At 54.5% G+C, this 23,347-nt stretch overlaps 1 protein-coding gene and 1 long non-coding RNA gene across 7 annotated transcripts in view; one reads left to right on the top strand and one right to left on the bottom strand.

Moving 5' to 3' along the window:
* Positions 1–11,829, top strand: part of CABLES1 (Cdk5 and Abl enzyme substrate 1) — a 110,367-nt gene extending 98,538 nt beyond the window's left edge. For 4 of the 5 annotated variants that reach the window (XM_078060511.1, XM_036098089.2, XM_078060512.1 and 1 more), the window contains 3 exons: positions 6,061–6,167; positions 7,334–7,541; positions 10,454–11,829. In XM_078060511.1, coding sequence (XP_077916637.1) covers positions 6,061–6,167; positions 7,334–7,541; positions 10,454–10,594 — 456 coding nt within the window. In that variant the 3' untranslated portion in view covers positions 10,595–11,829. Of the gene's footprint in view, positions 1–6,060; positions 6,168–7,333; positions 7,542–10,453 lie in introns of those variants that run through there. The other variant, XR_013443358.1, reaches the window with a different exon arrangement.
* A 1,618-nt stretch (positions 11,830–13,447) lies between these two features.
* LOC118539488 (uncharacterized) lies at positions 13,448–19,244 on the bottom strand. 2 transcript variants are annotated; one of them, XR_004919193.2, is made up of 3 exons: positions 18,520–19,244; positions 15,105–15,326; positions 13,448–13,997 (listed from the first exon to the last, which is right to left on the bottom strand). It is a non-coding gene; the product is annotated as an uncharacterized LOC118539488 (long non-coding RNA). The 2 variants fall into 2 exon arrangements; XR_013443360.1 differs by having other exon boundaries at positions 15,105–15,289.
* Positions 19,245–23,347: the final 4,103 nt, after the last annotated feature.

Here is a 23,347-nt window from a genome sequence, read left to right as displayed (position 1 = left end):
TTCGATCCCCAGCGGGCCAGGCCCCTTTCTGAATTGCGCCTCTGCATTTTGGGTGGTCTCCTCCCAGCTGACCTTCCTCTCCCCTTTCATGCGGCTGCGTACACAGCTTCTTGCAGGCAGGCCACCGCACGAACGTGCACTCAGGCTACCTCTCATCCCAAGAGTGGAATGGCCCCTCTGCAAAATTGCAAGCACCACGGGGCTGGAACTCTCCATGTGCCACGTGGCCTGGCCCAGCTGTCGGCTTCTGCCCTGGGCCACAAGGAGCCCTACGTCCGGCAAATCCCATGGCCTGGAATTAGGTGGCATTGAAAACAGTGGTCACTCAGTCTGTCCCAGGCCATCCCAGGCCAGGAAGGAACCACAGCCTGTTTCTTAGCGCTTTGATTCATAGTAACGTGCACGGGCAAAACCTGGGCATTAGGAGTCTCGATACAGTTAGACTTGCAGGGGAGCCTGGTGCCTAGCAGTGGCCCCACTTTTAATTCATTTTTCTCTCAAGCCAGAAGGGCAGAGTAACTGGGGGCCCGTTGTAACCCCGTACGTGCAGCTCAGCCTCTGGTACTGCCCCCTCGGCTCACCTCTGTCGCTGGAAAGAGGGTAGCTGCCTTCCGGGTGGTCGAGAGGTCCTGCCTCTCAAGAGGTCATAAGGCACCCTCAAGACAGGCAGGACCGCGCAGGAGAATCTTGTCTGCTTCTGTTCTGGAGAGCGGTTCTCAACAGGAACTGGAGCGGAGGACAGCAAGGAGCGTCATCCCCTGTGGGAACTGCCTGACCCGGCGGCCGTGGGCTCAGGGTGATTCCTCCAGTACCGAGTCTGGGCTGTGCGGGGTCAGCAGGGAGCAGATGATCGCTTTGGGGGCTGCCCACTCAGCTGCCCTGGTCGTGGACCCCAGGCTGCTGAGTTGAAGTCGGACCTGAAACAGCCCCACAGATCTGTCAACGTGCAGCAGATGCTGGAGAAGCCAGATGAAGAACCTGAAGCACAGGACACTGAGCAGTTTGACTAGGGCCCCCCAGCTACTGGGCGGTGGAGCTGCGGTCTGACCCGGGGGTTCTGGCTCCAGAGTTTGTGATCTTCCCCCACAGAGCCACCGTTCAGAGAAGCAGAGACAATAGCAAGACTGAGGACGGAGCTATCCCAGCAAGCAAGGGAGGTGGAGAAAGAAGAAACTGGAGGGGCTCCCACACAGCGAGGCCAAGGCCAACAGCACCTGCCGCCTGGGTCGGGGCCACGGCCAGTGGGGCAGTTGTGTCCGGCCTGCGAAGGGCAGCTGGAGTCCGCACCGCTGCACTGGGTTGAACGGTTGAGGTCCTAACCCCTACGACCTCAGACTGTGACCCTTATTTGGAACTAGGGTGTTTGCAGATATAAACTAGTTAAGCTGGGGTTATACCGGAGTAAGGCGGGCCTAACCCAGTATGACTTGATATCATTATAAACAGAGAGCCAGAGAGAAGACAGCCATGTGAACAGACACATGGGGAGCATACCGGGTGAGGGTTGGCAGAGACTACAGTGATGCATCCACAAGCCGAGGGGTGCCTGGGGCTACCAGAAGCTAGGAACAAGCAAGGAAGGATTCTGGCCATAGTTTTAGAGAGAATGGAACCCATCTGACACCTTGATCTCAGACTCGTAGCCTCCAGAACCGAGAGACCGTTGTTTAAGCCGCACAGCCTATGGTACTGGGTGATGGCAGCACAGGAAACTGATGCAACCACTGTTGCATTCTCCACCTGCCTCAGGTGCTCAGACTGACATCCCCAGCCTACCACCATCCTCCTCCTGTCTTGCGTCGTGAAGGCCTTTCATTGCCCCAGAAGCCAGCCTACCCCACCATCGATGTCAGGAGATGGACTAAAGTGATGGCATCACTGAGCCTGTGCCTCGGGGACGGTGGCTGCAAGCCTCCGGTAGTCCATGTTCTCCTCTCCTTCCCTGGATGCCTTTGGACTTCCCAGAGCAGCCACCCTGGAAATCCCGGGCCCAGCTCTCCCATACCCAATGGAGCCCTTCCTTCTGCCACACTGTCCTGAAGGCTGCCAGCCACATGGGGGTCAGGAAATGGGCCTTGACAGAGATGGAGGTTTGCAGAGATCCCCCACCCCAAAATGTACCATATCTACTTTAGAAAAGACCCACAGAATAGCCCAGTGACAGCCAGATAAAGAAGTAGAGGGTTAGGCTGCCAGCAGGCTTCCCACTCCACACCGGAACAGTGGCAAGGACATGGCCTTGAGGCTGGAAACTCCACACGGGGAGGGTGACGGAATGCCGCTTCTGTACCTCTGGACAGCAGAGCGGATTCAGAGGAATTCTGTCACCTAGAAGATGAACTCGAGGGCTTGGCCATCCCTGCAGCTGCTGTGTGCTGCCCGCACTGGGAGCCAGGCCTTGGGCCCAGGAACTCCGTGTTGGCTCACTGGCCCGCCGTCTGCCCCCCTCTCCAGGACCAGCCTGGAAATAAATGTACGTGTCCACTCCTGCTCTCAGGAAAAGTAGGCCTTGGGCTCTGTACCCCAAGAGTGAGGACAGGGTTACTTGTGAAAACGGTCTCTCCTGCAAGGCCTGGGCGCAGGGCTGCAGGCTGAGCTGGGTTGTTGGTGTGTGAGGTCCTTCTGAGATGGAAGGAGCAGCAGGAAGAAGCCCAGCTTCCGCTCCAGTGGTGCCGCCTTGTGCCGGTGCGCGGGACCGGAGGAACCAGCGTGGTACCTGGGATCCTAGCTGCAAAGGAATCCGGACGTAGAGCAGGGCGCGTCCCGGGAGAGGGCCAGCTCTCCAGACCATAGCGTGTCGTGAGGGTGAGTCACTGTGAGAGTGACCTGGCCGCCGGGGCTTTAGGGAGGATGATCCCGCAGAAGCGGCTCCAGGCCGAGCCGTAGCTGGGTGCTAGCCAGGCGAGGAGACTGCTGGGTGTGCAAGTCACCCGGGCAACGTGACTGTGAGGATGGATCCCAGCCCCAGCCCCCCCCCCCCCCCCCCCCCCCGCCCTCACACGCTGACTCAGCACGCCTGATGCAGAGCCCGGCCCTCTGCCGTCTCCTGCCTCTGTGCTCTCGATAGACTTTTCCAGTGTCCGTTAGGTACGTGGTGGTCTCTGTCGGCGCTTCGGGAGAAACCTGTGAAGCAGCCGTGCCAGGTGCTCGTCCTCATTCAGGGAAGCAGAGGCGAGGCCTCGGGAGGCTGCACCTCTTTCTCAGGGTTCCCACCTTGGTGGAGGCAGAGCTGCCCACCGCCAGCCGGCCCTTCCTACCTGCCGGCAGTCCCAAGCTGTCTCCCCTGCTCCTTTTAGCCCGATTAAGAGCAGAAACGCAGGAAGACAGCGCGGGTGGCGAGCTGGGAGCCCTGGCTCCCGGGGCTGGCCCTGCCCCTTCCCCCTCTGAGCCTCTGCGTCCACGTCCGGGAGACGAGGTGGTTGGCCCGCAGCTGCAGGCCGCTTCTCTGTGTGTGTATGTGTGTAGGGCAGAGCGCAGCTGCTGTGGCTGCCACAGGGAAGGATCCAGACCACCCCTTCCCACTCCGGGATATCCTTGCTTGGAGCTCACCGGCTTCAGTCCCCAGCAAGGGCCTATGAGTCTCTGCTCAAGATTTGCGTCCACCAAGGATGAGCAGGAGAGTCTGTCCCTGAGAGTTCGGGGTGCCTGGTGTGGGGTAGAAGAGGGAGGGAGGGCTGGGTATTTCGGGAACAGAAGAATTGGCTGATTGGCCAGTGGGCCCAGCTTGAGGTAACCGTGTTAGAGGTAGTTCCCCATTCTGCTGCCGCTTTCCTAAATGAAAAATTGTACATCCTGTTCAGCCCCGTCTGCCGGGGATGATAAACACGTCTTGGAGGGCTGCCACAGGGGAAGCGTCCACTCTATGAGACAGTACGTGGCCTCCGTGAAGTCCCGTGCCCCGCTCCTCTCGCCGCCCGGCACATCACCGCACACAAGTGTGTGCATGCTTGTGTTTGCACACTGGGGCCACGGTGCCACTCCCTTGCTCCTTGCCAGCACATCACAGGTGCGTGCACAGGGCGGCTCCCAGAACGGCCGTGTCCTGGGCCAGCTGAGGGAGAGCCTTCTGGATCAGGCCAGAAAGACATGGCGCCACGGAAGAACTCTTGGCATCGCACCAAGTCTGCTTCCACCCAGAATTTGAGAAGGTTCTGAACAAGTTTGGTGGAACCGTTTTGAGTTCATCTTGCCATGGTTTCGCTTTTACTCGCCAAAGCTGCTGTTACGAAGGTGCTGTTTAGATCAGTGTGAATTGGGACATGCTGGCTGTGTCCCCTCGGTTATTAACGGACCCTGGAGGCCTCCCACGTGCCACTTCTAAAATCCTGTCCAGCCAAGCGTCTTCTGAACCGAGGTGTTTACAGCTAGCCGCCCGCTGGTGTAGAGCCATGGAGGAACGTGGGGACGCGTCCCTCGGGAGAGGCCAGGCCGCAGAAGCCATCCCCAGGAACGGGCCTTCTCAGCAGAATCCGTACCTGCTCCTTTCCCGGGCTCTGCCTGGTGAAGGCTATTGCCAGCAGCCAGCCAGAGAGGGATCAGGCATTGTTGCTGCCCTTTGAAAGCAGAATCCCGAGGGGGAGGAGTGAGGCTAACGTGGTGAGACCCAGCCAGAGACTGTGTTTCATTCAGAGTTAATACCGTACAGCACAAATGAGTCAGGAAGACCCGGGTGCTCAGACGGGGCTCGAAGGAACCAGTCTTTAAAGATGGATAGGATTAGAAAGGGGGAGGGGAGGGGCGCCTGATTGGCGCGGTCTGGAGAACATGCAGCTCTTGATCTCAGGCTTGTGAGTTCAAGTCCCACTTTGGGCAAAGAGCCTGCTAAAGAAAGAAGAAGGGGAGGGGAAGAGGAAGAAACCGAAGGTTTAAAGGACTGTTCCTACTAGCTGACATCATATACACGCAATGGAAGGTTACCCAGCCTTAAAAAGGAAAGGAATTCTGACCCGAGCTGCACTGTGGTTGAACCTGGAGAACATAATGCTGAGGGAGACAGGCCAGCCACGGAAGGACAAACACTGTATGATTCCACTTGTATGAGGGACCTAGAGAAGTCAGGTTCAGAGACAGAAAGCAGAATGGCGGTTGCCAGTGGGAGCTGGGGTGGGGGCGGGGGAATAGGGAGTTGTTGAAGGGGGACAGAGCTTTGGTTTTGCAAGATGAGAGTTCCGGATATGCGTGGTGTGATGGCCACACACCAGCGTGAATGTACTTAATGCCACTGAACCGCATGCTTTAAAATGGTTAAAATGGTAAGTTGTATGTGATATATATTTTCCCACAACGAAAAAATAGCTAACATTTATCAAGTGCTTGCTGTATGCCAAGCGCTGCACCGAGCCCTTGACTTCCCCCGTAGTTCTTATAATAGCCATGTGAAGTAGGCGCTGTTAGCTGTTTTCATCTTACAGGTGTGGAACGTGATGTTTGGGGCGGTGAGATAAATGTCCCCCAGCCGGACGACTAGCGATGGTCAAGTGTGGCTTGAAGCCTCGTGTGTGCGGGTCTACGGGCCGTGCCCTAAACGCTGCTAAGTAACAGGCTGAGGCCCAGGAACTGAAAGAGGGGCTCCCTCCCTGCCAGACCCTGATTGCTGGCTGTGTGGAGGCTGCTGCTCCCCGAAGTCGCCTGCTGGAACGGGGATTTGTGTCCCTGCAGGTGCTCGGGCTCGGGGGCCCTTGCCGTGCTTCTCCTCCGGGCTTCCTCACTGCTTGGTGCTGTCAGAAGTGGCGTAAGTTGGCCATAATGTGCACATAATTGTTACCCATGACCCTTATTTTATTTATTTTTAAAGATTTTGTCAGAGAGCACACGCACAAGCAGGGGGAGCAGCAGAGGGAGAAGCAGGCTCCCCGCTGAGCAGGGAGCCCGGTTCAGGTCATGATCTCAGGGTCCTGGGATCAAGCCCCGTGTGAGGCTCCCTACTCAGTGGGGAGTCTGCTTCTCCCTCTCCCTCTGCCCTCCCCTCCCCACTGGGGCTCTGTCTCTCTTTCAAATAAATAAATAAAATCTTTAAAAAAATTTTTAAAAGAGTGACCTGAGTTGCCCAACCTGTTACAGACCACAGTAATCGACTACGTGAAGCCCTCAGATCTCAAGAAGGACATGAATGAGACCTTCAAGGAGAAGTTTCCGCACATTAAGTTAACACTCAGCAAAATAAGGAGGTACGTGAGGCTCGACATCCACTTGAACTTTCCATTCAAGCCCTCTCCTGGCATGCATTAGTAAGCTCCCACTTTGTATGCTGTTTCCTCGTTTAGTTCAGGGAAGTAAAACACAGGTGCGTGCGGCAAGGAGCGGCTCACCCGCTCTGGCTGACTCCTGCCTCCGTGAGTGAGAGCCAAGCAAGCCGCACGGAAGGCGGAGCTTTTGACGTGAGTTGACACGGGTGTGGGGGGAGTTTCCTTAAGTGAAAGAATCAGAATTTCCTACTGTCTAAGGCTTAGTAGTTCAGTCAGGGTTAGGTTACAGAAAACTCAGAATAGGAAACATTCAGTTCCCTGCTTTCTCAAATGTAGACAAAACAGAAAAGAGTTGGTTTAATGGCATTTGAGATAATTCTTTGCCCACAGTCGTCCACCCGAGAGTTGACAGCCAAAGCAAAGTCAGGCCCATGTTTCCCCTGCAGCTGATTGGATTGACTTTGTGGTGACCCGAATCTGCCGGGCCGGAGAGGAGCTGCCTGGGGTTGCCTCTATCAGGACAGACTCTGAGTGCACATAGTGACAGAGGCTAGAATATGTGCCAACACAGCGTGGGAGTATGGGCCAGTATTTACATGCTGTGTAGCCCAATACTGATTTGATTCTGGCATGTTCCAAGCCAAAGACGTGAGAAAAATGAAGTATTCACACTTTGTCCATTTGTTGGGTAGCATTCCTAAGTACACTGGCTGTTGTGCTGTTAGCCTGATCCCTCTTCCGCCATAGTTTTTGAACATGGCGGATCCTCAGAGTTGGTACCAAGAACCTAGTTTATTTCTCTAGATGTCTGTCTGGAATGATCATAGTTCTCCTCATGGTTTCCCTCTTTCCCTTTGGACAGCTCTACACCTAGTTTCCAGAGACCCTCAGACACCACCTGGGTTCAGTGTGGTCTTCTGTGTCCCTTGCTGACGTGGTCTACAGTTCCACCAAGAGAGAAGAGCCCCAGCAGCTTAAGTCTGTTGCCCACATAGAATGGAAATTTCTTACGCCTCAGGATTTAGTCCCATTCCACGTCACCCTTCTGGGAATGAGAAAAAGGAAATGCTTTCGGGATCGACTAGTCTTTCTCTTTGGAGTCCTGAAACTCCCAAGTTCTGATAACGTTCCTTCCTGTCTTTCTCCAGTCTGAAGCGAGAGATGCGGAAGCTTGCCCAGGAGGACTGTGGCTTCGAGGAGCCCACGGTGGCCATGGCCTTTGTCTATTTTGAGAAGCTCGCCCTCAAGGGAAAGCTAAACAAACAGAACCGGAAGCTTTGTGCCGGAGCATGTGTACTGTTAGCAGCCAAAATCGGAAGTGACCTCAGAAAGCACGAAGTCAAGCATTTAATTGACGTGAGTGACCTGAGGCCTGTTGGCTGAGGGAGCACATGGGAGGAGCCTGGGTGGTGATCCTACCCGGGAGAATTCTGAGTGTTAGTAGCCACCGAGAGACCGGGGCTGTGAGGTCATCCTGCAGTGGAGGTCGGGCCCCCCACAGCTCAGGCTGTCCTGGAACAGAGGGATGATCCACTTTGACGAGACCGAAGATCCCCAGTATTGGGTCTGGCCATAAAAATCCATTTCCAGACACCATGAGGGGTGAAATTACTCTCAAACCACAGAAGCCACTGTAACGGGAAGGGGACTGGGGGGCGGTGTGACCACAGAGCGTCCGTCAGACACTTTGGCTCAACAGACCTTGGCTTCCTGTGGCCTGAGTTGCCTCCTCTTTGAGGAAGGGCATGGGTTTAATTGAGGGGTACCTCCTCCTTTTAAAGGAGAGCCCCCTCAAAGCAAGGAAACCCCAGTCTTGGGTGGCTATGTGAATGCCTGTTTTAAAATAGTGTATTCATAGAAAATTTGAGAAACGGTAAAACCAACAGATCAGAAGACCGTTGCCATTGAAAAGATAGCTTCTTATCACAGTTCCCAAGAGAAGTGGCTTAGCTTGGTCTGCCGTAGCAAAATCCCATAGACAGGGCGGCTTAAACCACAGACACTTACTTCTCACGGTTCTGGAGGCTAGGGAGTCCCAAGATCAAGGTGCCAACGGCTTAGGTCCTGGTGAGCGCCCCCTCTTTGGCTTGTGACGGCCTCCTTTTCACTATGTCCCCACATGGCAGGGAAAGCGAACAAGCAAGCTCTCTGCTCTCTTCTTGCAAGGGCACTAATCACATCCTGAGGACTGCACTCATCAGCTCCTCAACCTCCCGAAGCCCCCCACTTAATATCAGCACGTTGGAGGATAGGGTGTCCACATATGTACTGGGGCGGGGTGGGACACCATACCATGGGGGTCATGTGGGGAAGTACCATGGTTGGTCAGGAGGCAGAAGGAGAAGGGGGAACTGTGGGCAGGAGTCTTTATTGTGGGTTCCACGGGAAGGAACAGGCAGGGTACGCAGGCTTCGGACTGGCTAGCTAGTCATTTGAGTGGACTCTGGGGCAGGGGCGCTGTCCCTACTTGTCTCCCTGGCCCTGGGTGCTGAGGGCAGGTGGAGAGAGAGGTGGATGGAGGAGATGGTGGAGGTGTGGGCCTCAGATCGGTTGGTTTGCACATTAAAGGTGTGCACCCTCTCTAGGAGCTGGCTGACCCTACCTAGAAGGGGCTGAGCCTCCAGGGTCAGCGAGGCCCCAGACTGCGAAGCGTTAGAATCCAGCAACTACAAGTCGTGGCTACGACAGCGCCCTGTGTGTCTAGTTGTGCGGCTGGCTCAGTGGCAAAGGAGAAAAAGCAGAAAGGGAGCTATTGGAGGTACTTCCCACATAAGAAAGAGTATTCTTTTTTGCTTTAATTTACCGTTTTTATTAAGTGTACAGTTCAGTGGTATCAAGCGCACTCATACTCTTGTGTGGCCATCACTGCCATCCGTCTCCAGAACTTTTTCTTCTGGCAGAACTGAAACTCTGTCCCCATTAAGCACTGACTCCCCCTCCCCTCCCAGGCCTTGGCCACCACCATTCTGCTTTCTGTCTCTGAACCTGACTCGAGCGATCTCGCCTAAGTGGAATCACATACTATTTGTCTTTTGTGACGGGCTTATTTCTCTTAGCATTATGTCTTCAAGATCCATCCATGTTGTAACAGGTGTCAGAATTTCCTTCCTTTTTAAGGTTGAATAATACCTCACTGGATGTATGTGCCACAGTTTGCTTATCCATTCGTCCGTAGATGGAAGGGAGTGTTCTTTAAGTCAGTGCTTTACTGCTTCTAAGAAATGGCGCATAATCGTCTAACTTGTATAGTATATACTTTTAGGAACATGGAAGGGATCTTTGGTTACCAAATCAGAGCTGAGAATCAACAGATTTACATAGATATTCACTGAACTAATGTTTACAAGTGTGGTGTTACGCACATTTATTGGTGTCGAGTAATGGACCATCCGGCGAAAGTCTATAGTGGCCACGCGGAGCCTGCAGGCCGTGGTCTGACATTGGCAGGAGCCATGAGGCTGACGCAAGGTCCCCTCCGGTTGTAATCGGAACGTGGCCACTGACGGCTCTGCCGGTGAGTTTTGTGGTCCTTGTTTTTATTAAGCCAAAGCAGAATGCACCCTGGCAAAAACAAGGCCGTCCCTACCCGCCCCCGTTCCCCTTCCTTTCTGCTCCCGCAGCCCCCACCGCTGGGTGGGAGAGGAGGGCCCGGGTGCGAGCTGAGCACGGCTGCATGCTCAGGCCCTTCGCACCCATAGGCCCCAGCTGCACGACGGCCTGAAAGGCGGGTGATTGCAGCAGGTCTGGGTCCTCGCGCGTGAGATGAAAGGCCCAGGCTGCATCGTCAGCTGCCCCAATCCTGAACCTACCACGTAGTTACTGCTGTTGTAGAGGATTTGTGATCTCTTTCGTCTTCCCTCCACACCTGAATCATCTACGGTAACAGGTGGAGTTTGAATCCTGGTTGAGTTTGGAGTTCAGCGTTGCAGTTTACTGTGCGTGTCCCCTTAGACAAACTTCTTACCCTCTTGACCCTGTTTTCTCGCCTTTGTAAAGTGGACATAAATATAGCACTGACCTTGCATGATTATTGAGAGATTAAATGAAGTCATGGGCTGTATGTCAGGCTCCTGGCAGACCGTGCGTCCTTGGGGTGGTTCAGTTCCTTCTCCACTAGAATGCCCCCCTTTCTTCCTCCGCAGTCTTGTCCCCAAGGGGTTTCTCCGTAAACAGTCATTGCCAGGTGGATAGAGAGCGTACACATGGAGAAAGCCTCAGATTTTGATTTCAAAGCTAAAATGCTCTTAATTCCTTTCATTCTGTTGCAGAAACTGGAAGAGAAGTTCCGGCTAAATAGACGAGAACTGATTGCCTTTGAATTCCCAGTGTTAGTGGCCTTGGAGTTTGCTCTTCATCTGCCGGAGCATGAAGTCATGCCCCATTACAGACGCCTAATCCAGAGCTCCTAGCACAGGCCCGAAGGAGGGCTATGGACCACTTCCTCGGAGCTTGTGGAATAGCACTTACTACTGGAAATGCAAAAACAGAACTTGACATACCAACCTTTTTTCCTCTCAACATGTTTTTGAGTAGAAGCAGTACCGGAAACTTTTCAGGGAGTCCTGGTCTGGTGAGCCGGCATGAGCCGTGAGCGGTTTATTACGCAGCAGGGGAAGGGGAGACCTGTGTGGAAGGTGGCAGAAGGCCTTTTGGCTTTCCCCTGGCAAGACTTCCCAGCTGTGCCCACGCTGGTGTTCTTCCTGGGTACATACAGACCTCGCAAGCGTGGTCCGGGGCCTCCCCTCCAGACCTGATCCAGCTTAGGAGTGCAAAGTTCTAGAGCAGAGTGGGGAAGAGAATTTGCAGCAGCTGGGGAGGAGCTTTTAAAAGATACCCTCACTGTGTCGAGAGAGTGTGCCAATCTATTTTTGTGTCCGCTCTTGGAAGTGCACTCCCACGCACCCCCCCCAACCCGGGGCATATGAGGGGGAGAATGTGTGTGTGTGAGAGATTCCGTGTCAGCCGTCCTCAGCCCCCAAAGCCAGTCCCAGCCACCAGAGAGCAGACCTCTGCCTGGGGGTCCTGAGCCAGCCTGACCTTCGGCAATTAGTTCTAGATAATCTCTGGGTCCCGTCATCCTCACTCTCTCTGTAACAGATGGTCTGACATCCTCTGCCCTTAGAAAATGCCGTAGTTTCGGTTACTGCTCCTACCACCAACGGGACAAAGAGGATGAGTTCTCGGTGTGGGACAGGTCATGTGGAAAGGCGTGGCCGGCGGCGCTCCGTATCTTCCCGCCGCCGGACCTCCGCACTTTGCCCGCTCTGGAGCCGGCGGGGGCTGTGCTCCGTGGTGTGGATTCCTGTGCTCTACGTTAGAGTGCGTAATAAGCACATTGATTGTGCTCGCTCTGTGTAAATATTTTCTAAAAACCCGGAGTAGGTGTAAGCTGCATGAGTGCTGGTTGGAGGCTTCTGCCAGCTGGGACACCGCATGTGGAGCGGGGTTCGGTCAGCTGCGGGGGCAGGGGCTGCTCAGCGGCCCGTACAGCGGTCTGTTCAGGTCAGCTGGCCCGGACGACCCGTGCTCAGGGCCGTCGCCACAGCCAGCCCCTCGCAGCTACAAGGGGGGGGCCTGCTGGAGTGCTCCTGACAGGAGGCGGCCTGGGGCCGTGTAAAGAGAATTAAAATACTTTGTTTCTGTATACATGTGTGCGTATGTGTAGACACCCGTGTGGCTCCGGTTGTCCCTTCCCTGCATTACTGAGCCATCTGCCACCGTCCCCACTTGCACACGAATGTGGAGCTGCTCACACCCCCCCAGGGAAGGGGTGCCGGGGAGGCCGAGCACAGCTTTACTTAGCAGAGCTAGAAAGAATCTGACAGTCGCACAGGATGGAGGAATTTGTGAAACAGCTGGGGAGAGAGCAGAACACTCCCCTTTCTCCCGAGTCCTAGATTTAACTGAATTTAGTACTGAATACTGTGCTAACCAATTTCCTTGGCTGGATTCAGTTGTAAGACCATGATTTTGTCAGGGGCTACGATGAACGCAATCTCTAAATCAACTAACCGTCAAGGGGTCCCTACCTCCTGCGGATGAGGCAAATGGGGAATGAAGCACGAGGTGTTCAGAGCGTCTCCAGCGCCTGAACTGAACATGCCCTTTTCCCCTCCTGGTGTCTGTCATCTGCCGCTCTCTGATGAGCCGCCCCAGCTTCGCAGCCTGCTCGGCTCCCTGGTGAGTCCCTGGCAGAGGAAAGCCTTTCTGAGGAGCAAGGCCACTGGCATCTAGAAACTGCCCACAGAGCTCCCCACCGTCCATCTGCCTTGGATGTCCTGCCACGTTCAGGGGGACGGCCGATGGGTGACACATGACACCAGGGTCTTTCCTGGGTCTTAAAATCAGGCTAGTGTTCTTGAATTTGGGGCTGTTTGGTTTTCAGCATTTACAAGATGAATTTAGGAAGTTGGTCCTTTTTTTTTTTTAAAGACTTCATTTTAAACTATTTTGGCCTGTGGAGTGGGGAGGGGGTCTAAGAATGAAAGATTTTTGTCAAGAGGCTTCTTTTGCTTGTCCTTGACATGAGCTTTCTAAAGGTAGAGGAGGAGGAGACCGAGGGTAGGGGACGAAGGTCACCCACCGCCAGAGCCGCCCCAGCGACGTACGTCCCAGACACTGCTCCAGCCTGGGCCTTTGACAAGGAGTCAGGGAGGCTGTGCCTATATGGAGAGGCGGCGACCACTTGGCGGACTGTTCTAGAAGACCTTGAGGCCCTGCCCTTTCACCCTCCACCACAAGGGGCAGCTTTGCCAGCCCTGAGTCCGCAGAGCTGCCCTGAAGCCTCTCCAGCTCTCCCCACGTACACAAGTCTGGGGGAGCCCCGCCCAGCCGCGGGCCCCACAGGGCTGCACTAGTTGCTCCGCCTGGCTCGGTGCCCCAGCCTGGGCTTCTCTCTAGTCAGCCTTGCCTCTTCATCAGAGATGGACACCAGCCGAGCCGACAGCCTCTCGCAGCTGCTCTGTCCCCGAGCAGGGGCCCCGCCTGGGAGGTGTCTGTTCCCCCCGCCCCTGGAGTAGCTGCCCCAGGGGCCTGAGCCTGGGCCAGCCCAGTGACAGCAGAGGTCATTATTTGCCGTCCGTTTCCCCCAGGCAAACCTCAATGGACACAGGAAACACACCAAATGCAAAGCTATTCGTTTTCTTTGTGTTTTTCCCCCCTTGTTTTTAACTTAAAAACTCCCCTGCTACAATTTCTGTGGTCTTCACCCAGCTGGCCCATTTTGGGGTGGTCCCCTAGTGCACATAACCCACTCCGTTCCACAGGCCCTGCCCTGATGTGGGAGCAGGCGACACTGGAGAGCCTTCCCTCCTCCTCGTTACTCTGTCCTGTCCCCTTCATTCCCCCAACAGCAAAAAATAAAGCTTTACAGCCCATGCTGCCGAATTGTTTCTGACATTTCCTGTTCAGGCCTGAACGGCCGGCCTCTCCCTTGGGCCTCTCCCTCCGGCTGCCTCCATAACTCATCAGAGCCTGAGGCCGCCTTGCCCCCCTTGCCGTCTGCTGGAGAACATTTGAGCCGGGTAGTCCTGTTACCTGTTAATCAAGTATCGGTCCATTGCTGGGGAAAGTTCTTCAGAGAAAGAGGGCTTGTGAGGGGGGTAGCCTGAGTTCCTCATCCGGGGAGGGGGGCTCTGAGGACCCTCTGGTTAAGGACGGCGCTGGCCAGGTCACAGCATGGCCAGGTAGGAGCGCTGGCGGCCTGGGAAAGGAGGCAACGTGACGACTATAAATCCCGAGTCACATGCTGTTAACACCAACTTAAAAGGCGTCTTCCAGGAGGGCAGCTGCGCGGCACGACTGAGGGAAAAGCTATAAAAGAAAATAACCCATGAGAGGGGTGGTCTTACTGCCAAAGGCACTCACTGCAGCATGGGAGGGGGCTAGCTCAGGGCCCCCACTCATACAGGACCATTCAGACTTCTAAACAGATATTCCAGGAAGTCTGCAAACATGGCTGGGCACGGCCTGAAAACACGCCTGGCGAGTATGGCGCTGGCCTCTGCCGTCACCTGCTGCCGTCGCGCCACTCCGAGTGTGGCACCTGGGGGCTTGTTACCAATGCACATTCTGCATCTTAAGATTTCATGAAGACTTGGGTACGTTAAAATCTTAGAGGCACTGTTCCTCTGAATAAGCACAAGAAATAAAGTTGTGAAAAAAAAAAGTTGTCTAAAATAGAAATGCAGAAACACTAAATGGTTTTTAAAAAAAAAAAAAAAAAAATCGCACCAGTCTCTCACTGAGGTATTCTGACGTCAGATTATACAGCCCCGCCTCTAACACTAGCTGGATGCACCTGGCCAGAAAGGTTTAAACTGGACTGAGCTACAGCTCACGTATTGCAAATCCGAGCTGGTGCCCAGCAGACGGCCTCATCCAGGGTTGACTGGGGTCGCTGTTCAGATGTGGCCTGTGTCCCAGGTGTCGGGCCCGGGGTGGAGAGTTGTAGTCGGTGGGGGACCAGGGCTGCTGAGGGCTGCACACTCATGACGTTGGAGACCTCATGAATGAGCAGCCCTCCCATTTTGCTTTTTCGTTGGGGTCACCTACCATTTTTAAATAGGTCTTACGTTAGGTTCTGTGGGTGACAACAGGAACCCCAAGGGCCTGTCCCTGAAGGGCTTCCAGATGTTGAGGAGGGACCACTGGGGGGCTGGGGTAGAAGGCATCTTTCCCAGGTGCCATGATAACTAATCTCCAGAGGGAACTCTGAATGCAGAACCTCGAAAGGGAAGCGCAGGGCAGGCCAGATTCTCCAGATGGGCCTGGAGTGGAGGCATCCAAGGCGGCAGGCTGGTAACTGCTATTCAGGAGTCAGCCTGGCACGCGATGGCGAGGCAGGCCAAGTTAGAGCCATCGTTCGGCCCTGGGAGTAAATACTGAAGAGATTGGCAGGTTGAAATCAGGACGCCTTACCAAGGCACCCGGACGGCTCTGTGAGAAGCCAGAAACACGAACTGTGATAGGCAAAGAAGCCCTTGGACATCGCCGGCAGAGCGGGGAGGACGGCATCCTCACCGAGCAGATCCCAGACTACAGGCCCTCCGCGCACAGGTTCTTACGTATCTCCGAAACCGGAAAGTTACGGATCCCGCTCCCACCTGACAGCCGAAGACACAGGCTCTGAAAAACACTTTCCTAAGAGCTCACAGTTATAAAGTAGGAAAGGTGGGATTCAAATCCAGGTCTGATTCCAAAGCCCAACGAGCCCTCCTGCCTCAAGTTGTGGGTCACCCCAGAGAAGCTAAGACTGTGGAAGGCCGGAGCCAGGCTGACCTCAGCTGTCCCCCTTGACCTGCTGCGCAGATGGCCCCTCGGGTTAGCTGGGGCCCTGTCTCCACCCACATGGAGCCACCGGCCCTTTCTGTGCAGGAGGAGGAAGGGATCTGGAGCTGCGAAGTCCACAGCTTCAACCTCTGGGATACGAGCAGCCTTCACAGCAGATGTGGGACACACTTCTGGGCCCTGGGAGAACATGGGCTTTTTGGAAAACATGCTTCTGCCGCAAGTGAGCTAAGGGGCTTTTGGAACGAAGTGGAAGATCACACGTGAAACACGCCAGTGTTGGTGGCCGCCAACATTCGTCCCATCAGGTTCTCATCATCGACGTATGGGTTTTCCACTGTGTTCTAGAGATCACAAACTCCCTTTGCTCCATGACTGCACGTTTCCTGGCTGCTAGTCCTCCATCAGTACGTGACCAGCAAATGCACACTCGTTCTTCTCTGCGACGCGGCCAAGTACACATCCGGCAGGCAGTCCGTTGGCAGGAAAGGCCATAGCACAGTGGAGTCCAGAGAACGGCTTAGGGATTATGAGCTGCTTGAGACGTCACGCCTCAGCCCCCAAATGTCCCTTGCAGAACACAGGCCTCGTCAGATGGGCAGAGAGACACTTCCACGGTCATTAACTGTTACTCTCGACCACAGAGCTCAGGAGGACAGGAACTGTATCCACCACCATATCCGCAAGCACTCAGCACCATGCGTGGTGCACAGAACTCACCAAATAAATGTTAGTCAAGTCTAATGAGCCATCATCGCAAAACAATCACCCCGTCGGGTGAATGATCAATCAGGTTTCCGCTCTGGTCTTGCTCAGCTCGGACCCCACGGACCACGCCACCCAAGCTCCCTTGCCCTCCAGCTGCCGCTTCGGCAGGAGGAGGAGGTCCAGCTCTGTGGTCCCACAGCCCAACCCCAACCCACCCAAGGGACCCTGCTAGTCCTGAGGTCTCTCGGCCTCCTTGGTCCCCTAACCTGTCCACACCTCCATAAGTCGCTTCTTCACTGAACTCACTTTAATCGCCACCCCGCTTTGCAAGGGCCCACCCCACCTGGCACACCCAGCTGGCGGACCAGAACACGGTGTTTCATGAGCATGAGCAATCGGAAAAACAAGCATTCTAGATTTCCAAATCATTCTGGAAACAAACAGTGGAAATTGTCCCACAAAACCATCAAGAATGAGTGAGAACAGTCAAGAAGATCACAGGCTGTTAAAAAAAAAAAAAAAAAAAAAGGCAGTTTGGCTACAGTGAATCCGACCATAAAAACAGCCTTCCTCAAGGTGCTGGTGGTATCCAGGCCCCCTCCCCACCAAATGGACATTCCTTTGGAACCCTAAAGTTCTTGGTCGTTGCCCTCTGAGGGGCTTTGATCAATCCTAAAAGTTGACCAAAAAGAGAAAAAAATCCAGTGGGTCCAGTGGGGAGGCTGATGGCATCTTCTGTCAGAAGCACTCACTTCAAATCATTTTTGTAAAAACCCTGCATTCCAGACGCCACCCACCAGCCCAGCCCTAGTCCTGTTGGGGTGCAGTGGGGTGAGGTGGGGGGGCACTGCGTCGGTGTTCCCAAAGGTACCCCTCGGGCCTGATGGGACACTGATGCTGCTCGGGCCACGAGGGATTCCAGCCCAGACAGGACATCCTAGGTTTTTAAGAGTCCAACTCCAGGAGGCCCAAGGGGCCAGGCCGTTGTGTAAAGGTATAAAGAGAACAGAAATAACTGTTGGTGAGCAGCCTATGGCCCTGAGCCCTAGGACAGCTGGGGTGAGGAGCAGCGGGGAGCTGCATGGTTGTCGATGAGGCAGAGCCCCCCACACTGCTCTCCTGGCCGAGTGGGCACCTCCGCCATCTCACTCCGGAGGAGACACACAGAGCACGGCCCTGCAGGGGCGGCCTGGACACCTGCTCGCCCACCCGAGGCCAGCAGCTGAGCCCACTCCTCCTGTCGGCCAGGCCAGACGGGCCCCCACCGGGATCAGAGGCCCCTCCTGCCTCTACGCACTCAGACACACAGACGTGCTTACACTCAGACACACAGACGTGCTTACACACACACACACACACACACACACACAGCATTTGCCGTCATTTTCTCAGGACCCAGAAACCATCCACTGGCACACGGTCACGTGAGGCAGGTGCCAGCGCAGTGGGGGACAGGGCAGGGGGGCACCGACTCTGCGATCCTGTCTGCCTGGCCCCGGTCACCTGCTGTCAGCCCGAGCTGGCCCTGAGAATTCCACCTTTCCAGGCGGAGGCTGTGGTATTTCACTCACGTACCCCCCGCCCTTGACTCGCACCCCTGGAGGCGCCCCTCTGTCCTGTCCCCGCGGCTGGGTGCGCAGAGGTCCCGGCCGCCCGTCAGGGACCCGAGAGCCGGCGGGCCATGGTGACGGCCGCGGCGAGGAGGCAGCTCCCACACCTGCGGGCCCTTGCCGCTGCCTTTAGCCCAAAGGACCCCCAAGTCCTGATTGCAGGATCCCGGGGAGACCAGGGGGCCCGCCTGTCTGCTTCCCCCGCTGCAGCCCCCACCACAAAGTGGGAGTTCCACAGCTCCGGCCGAACTCACCTGCACCGCTGTCCTTGTAGGGGTCCCCCTGCCAGGTGGGGCTGCCTGGTGGCTTCTCTCCCCCTCGTCCGCTCCCTTCCAGAGGCTTCCCACGTGCAGGACCAGGAAGCTTCGAGCAGCTAGTCTGGGCACCCCCCACCCCCCAGTCTGGGGAAGGGCGTTGTGACAAACGGCCTAGAGCATGGGGACCTCCTGCCCCTCAGCCCCGCAGCTGCGTCTGCACAGAGCCCAGGTGCCAACGCTCACCTGAAGACCCCGGGCCCCCCCTAGTGAACGGCTCCGCAGCCAGTGCTCATCACAACACCCCCCGCGGGAAGAGGGGCTGCCTTCTCAGCCTTCACTGCTGTCCCCCACTCCTCCCTCTCCGCCCTCCCGCTGCCCAGCAGACCGCCCCAGGACACACGGAATGTCGCAGGTGCATTCCATGCAGCCCCAGCCCCCCAGCCCCGCAACAACAGACAGCCGGTTGCTCACCGTTCTGGAGGCTGGAAGCCCAAGAGGGAGGTGTCGGCAGGGCTGGCTTCCTCTGGGGTCTCTCCTGCTGCCTCGTCTTCCTTTTCTTTGCACCTGCGCATCCCTGGCTTCTCTTTGGAGGTGTGGATTCCCTCTTCTTATAAGGACAGCAGACTGGATGAGCTCTCTCCCGGATGGGCCTCATTGACCCTTCCCTGCCTCTTTAAAGGCCCCGTCTCCAAACAGGGTGACCTTCTGACCTCTGGGGGTTAGGGCTTCCACACAGGACTTTAGGGGGCACACAGTCCAGCCCAGAACGCTCAGAGTGGACATGACATGCCACCAAGCCAAGGCCATTCACACGTCCACTCAGCTTCTACACGTGTCAGCTCCAAAGTGCAAACAGGCTCTTTGGATGGGATGCTTCCTGCCCTTCACCCAGCCCTGCTGTCAGCTCCCAGGTGGGTCTCCTGAGGTCCTAGATTGTTCTGTGTTCTTTCTACCCCAGCCCACTTCCGGCCCCTAGTCTTCTGCTCTCAGAAAGGGTTTGCTTTCCAGGCAGCACATATACTAAAAGAACGGAAGGCGAGGGGAGGGAAGGAAAGGAGGAGGGAGGGAGGAAGGAAAGATGGAAGGAAGGAAGGAGTGAGTTGCTTTCCTCTTCCCTACCAGGACACTCCTTTGCTTCCCAGTCTTTGCAATGCAGTCACTTTCCTCACTGGCTCATCCCCCAGTTGCCTTTGTCACAAGCTCTCCAGACTCTCCCACACGCTGCAGTCAACCCATAGCCTGCTTTTCCTCCTTCCTGTCTAGCTGCACCTCTGCTTCGCATCGGGGATCTCCTGCCCCACCCGAGCCTCAAAGCTCCCTCTGATCCTTGGCTGCCATCTGTCCTTCTGGCCCAGCAAGGGGCCTCCTGCTTCCAGACCTGTCACACAGCCCCCCTCTCCCTCTCCAGGCTTCCTCAGCGTCTTAGTACACACCCCCACCTCACAGCCACTGAACACGGATAACCTAAGCACACCGAATGTCCCACAGTGTCAATTTCGCCGAAACCTCTGGCCATCCCAAGTTTGGGAAGTCCCTTTAATTCCCAATCACCTTTTGGCGATGGGGATTTTCTGGAGCTGTCTGGTCACTGGAGTCCCTGAGGTCTCACTTTTGAGAGAGCTTATTTGCTCTGCAGGATTCCCAGAGCTCACGTGCCACAGCAACTTGGTCTCCCCAAGTGATCTAAAAAGGTGTGCCAACTCAACCATCCTGAAAGAGCCAGTGCAAGCTTTTTATTTTTGCAGAATGATTAAAATGACTCTCAAAAAGTCTCTACCCCAGTTCTAAATGAAAGCATGAGTCCCAACTGCTGAGAACTGAATAGGAATCAGACATGAATGGAGAGGCAGAGGAGGAGGAGAATTAGGTATTTATTATCTAGACTTTCCCAAACTGAAACAGTTCTCTCAATTCCAATTAAGATCTGGGCTTCTGTTGTTGCCAAAAGAAGTTTCCAGAGCCCAGTTACTATTAAGGACACATTTTCTGCTGGGAAACTAAAGATCTGATGAGTGCTTGTCAAAGTACGGTGTCCTAGTAGGACCAGATGCATCAGAATCACCTGGCATGCCTTTTAGAAATGAAAAAGCCTGGGAATTCTAGAATCTCTGGGAGCGAGATGCCGGAATCCGTATTTGCAGCAAGTTCCCCAGTGGTTCTTCTACATTCAGAAGTTTGAGAGTCATAGCTGTTAGTGTGAGGGGTCGCCGCAAGTAACAGATGGAAGGCCAGGCTGACCCTGGCAGGACTTCTCAAGCTTCAATACGCATGTGAGCTTGTTAAAAAGCAAATGCTGAGGGCGCCTGGGTGGCTCAGTTGGTTAAGCGACTGCCTTCGGCTCAGGTCATGATTCTGGAATCCCTGGATCGAGTCCCGCATCGGGCTCCCTGCTCAACAGGGAGTCTGCTTCTCCTGCTTCCCCCCTCTTGTGCTCTCTCTCTCTCTCTCTCTCTCAAATAAATAAAATCTTAAAAAAATAAATAAAAAGCAAATGCTGAGTCGTTAGGTCGAGGAGGGCACTCGAGATTCTAGGGACAGTGTTGCTGGGCCACAAGTCACATTTTTAGTATTTTTAGTAGCACGGATCTGGAAAGCATGTTTCCCTTGCACTGTCTCTGTGTGTGCGCGCGCGTGTATATATTACAGTAATTAACAGCATAGCACTTTCACGTGCTTTATCTCCCCTAGTGAAATATAATGAGGCTATTGTTTTAATAATGATTCTAAACCTTATTTAAACAAACCACTGCCCTCTCAAGCAGTCACTTGGTTCGCAGTGGGGGGCTGAGTTCTTCTCAAAGAAAGGCTCTGATGTCAGAGGGTCAAGTTCTCGTAACAGGTGCTCTTGGCCGGTCACCAGTGAGTGAGCCGGGCCAGGGCGGGAACCTTCCCGAGCTTCGGACTTTAGCTGTAAAATGGGGTTGACTCCAGCTTTTTCTCTCAGGAAGTGGTGAGGGGCACAGCAGATAATGAATATGAAGTATATAGGTGGCCCCTGACACAGCTGCTCTCACGCCTCGCCTCGTAGCAGTAGGTCCTGGGAGAAAGCACGTGGGGGATGCCTCGTCCAGGTCTGGCCTTGGGGCCCAGTTTGTAAGTGGGATAAGAAATCAGTCTCTTTGGACGCCTGGGTGGCTCAATCGTAAGCATCTGCCTCGGCTCGGGTCGTGGTCCAGGTCTCCTGGGATCCAGTCCCACATCGGGCTCCCTGCTCTGTGGGAAGCCTGCTTCTCCCTCTCCCACTCCCCCTGCTTGTGTTCCCTCTCACTGTCTCTCTCTGTCAAATAAATACATAAAATGTTAAAAAAAAAAAAAAAGAAAGAAAGAAATCAGTCTCCGTAAGACACCCCTTCCCCTCCATTTTGACCTGAAATACTATCATTTACTGAGCCATCACCTATTCCAGTCACTTTGGGCACCAAACGACTTCTGGCATTTTCAAGAAATAAAATCCAGCTTTGTCTTAGTCTGCTTTGTCTGCTATAACAAAAATGCCACAGCCTGGGCGGCTTGAACCACAAACGTTTCTTTCTCAGGTCTGGGGGCGGGGAAGTCCAAGATCAAGGCACCTGCCGAGGTGGCGGCTGGTGAGGCCCTCATCTTCTTATTGTATCTTCACGTGGCAGAGACCAAAGAGAGGCGCAAGTTCTCTTGTGGGGTTGTTTGTTTGTTTTTGTTTTTTTGAAAGAGAGAGTGTGCAGGTGAGGGGAAGGTGGGGAGGGGCAAAGGGAGAGGGAGAATCTCAAGCAGGCTCCACCCTCAGCGTTCAGCACGGAGCCCGACGTTCGGCCCCAGCTCACGACCCTGAGCTGAAATCAAGAGTTGGAGGCTTAACTGACTGAGCCACCCAGGCGCCTCTCTTTTGTTTCTTCTTATAAGGGCACTAGTCCCCTCATGGGGGCTCCACCTTCATGACCCAATTACCCTCAAAGGCTCCATCTCTAAATACCATTGCACTGGGGTTTGGGTTTCAATATATGAACTTTGCGGGGACACAACAATCCAGTCCATAACAAGCCTCAGAGAAAATGGTTAATTCCAGAAGATTTGTTCCAGTGATGCTCTGAGGGATGCCAGTGTCCTGGGAGCAATTGTGTGGCATCTGTCTTGACTTGCCCCCAGCTTCCCTTCTGCCTCCATTCTGACTGGCTGCCCTTGTGGTGGAGGTGACAGGTCCCCATAGAGAAACCCCTGCATGGAAGCCATCTATTCTTCACCTGTCTCTTCCCCCTTTCCCAACCCAGGACAGGGATAACTGTCTATCACGGCTCTGGATCATGCCTGGCATGTGTTCCAAGTAGATATTCCCCCAAAATGGTGGCAAAACTCAATCCACACATTCTTCTGGCCAGGCACTGTGCTAGGTGCTGGGGCACGGTAGTGAGGGGTAGTCACTACAGACACGGTGACTATCTTGCTGAAGCTTACAGGCTATAGGAAAGACAGACGGTCAAATGGCTGCATAACTTTGACAAGTCCTACAGTGGAGGGGCTCATGGTGTGTTAATGAGCATCTAGTTGAGAGCTCTGACCTGGTCAAGGGAATTAGGGAAGAAGTGATTCTTGACCCAAGATAGGAAAAACGAATAGCAGTAAAATGGACAAGACGAGAAGGAAGAGATTTTCAAATCAGGCCACCCCCAGTGGCAGCAGGGTAAGCTAACAAACAATAAGCGATACTTATTTGTTAAGAGGGAGAGCACGTGCAAAGCCCCAACATCAGGAGGCAGTGTGGGGTGTGGTTCTGGACCAGACCGGAGAGATAGATAGGTTCAATGGATTAGTCAGGGTTCTCCAGAGGAACAGAACCAAGAGGAAGGATGGAGAGGGGGGTAGGTAGATAGATAGGTAGATAGGTAGATAGATACATACATAGATAGATAGATAGATAGGCTGGCTTATATGCCTGTGGAGGCTGAGAAGTCCCCAGATATGCAGTCAGAAAGCTGGACACCAGGAGAGCCAAAGGTGTAAGCTCTAGTCTGAAAGCTAGCAGGCTCAAGACCCAAGAAGAGTGGATCTTTCCATTTGAGTCTGAAGGCAGAAAGATCAGTGTCCCAGCTCAGACTATCGGGCAGGAGGATTTCCCTCTTACTCAGCCTTTTTGTTCTATTCAGGTCTTCAATTGATTGGATGAGACCCAGCAATATTAGAAAGGGCAACCTGCCTTAGTCTACCAATTCAAATATTGATCTCATCCAGAAACACCCTCACAGACACACCTAGAATAATGTTTGGCCAAATGTCTGGGCACTTTATGGCCCAGTCAAGTGGACACATCAAATGAACCGTCACAATT

Source organism: Halichoerus grypus, chromosome 13 (assembly GCF_964656455.1).
Source record: "Halichoerus grypus chromosome 13, mHalGry1.hap1.1, whole genome shotgun sequence".
Lineage (NCBI taxonomy): Eukaryota > Metazoa > Chordata > Mammalia > Carnivora > Phocidae > Halichoerus > Halichoerus grypus.
Note: the sequence above shows the minus strand (reverse complement) of the source record. Positions and strands in the feature narration are given on the sequence as shown.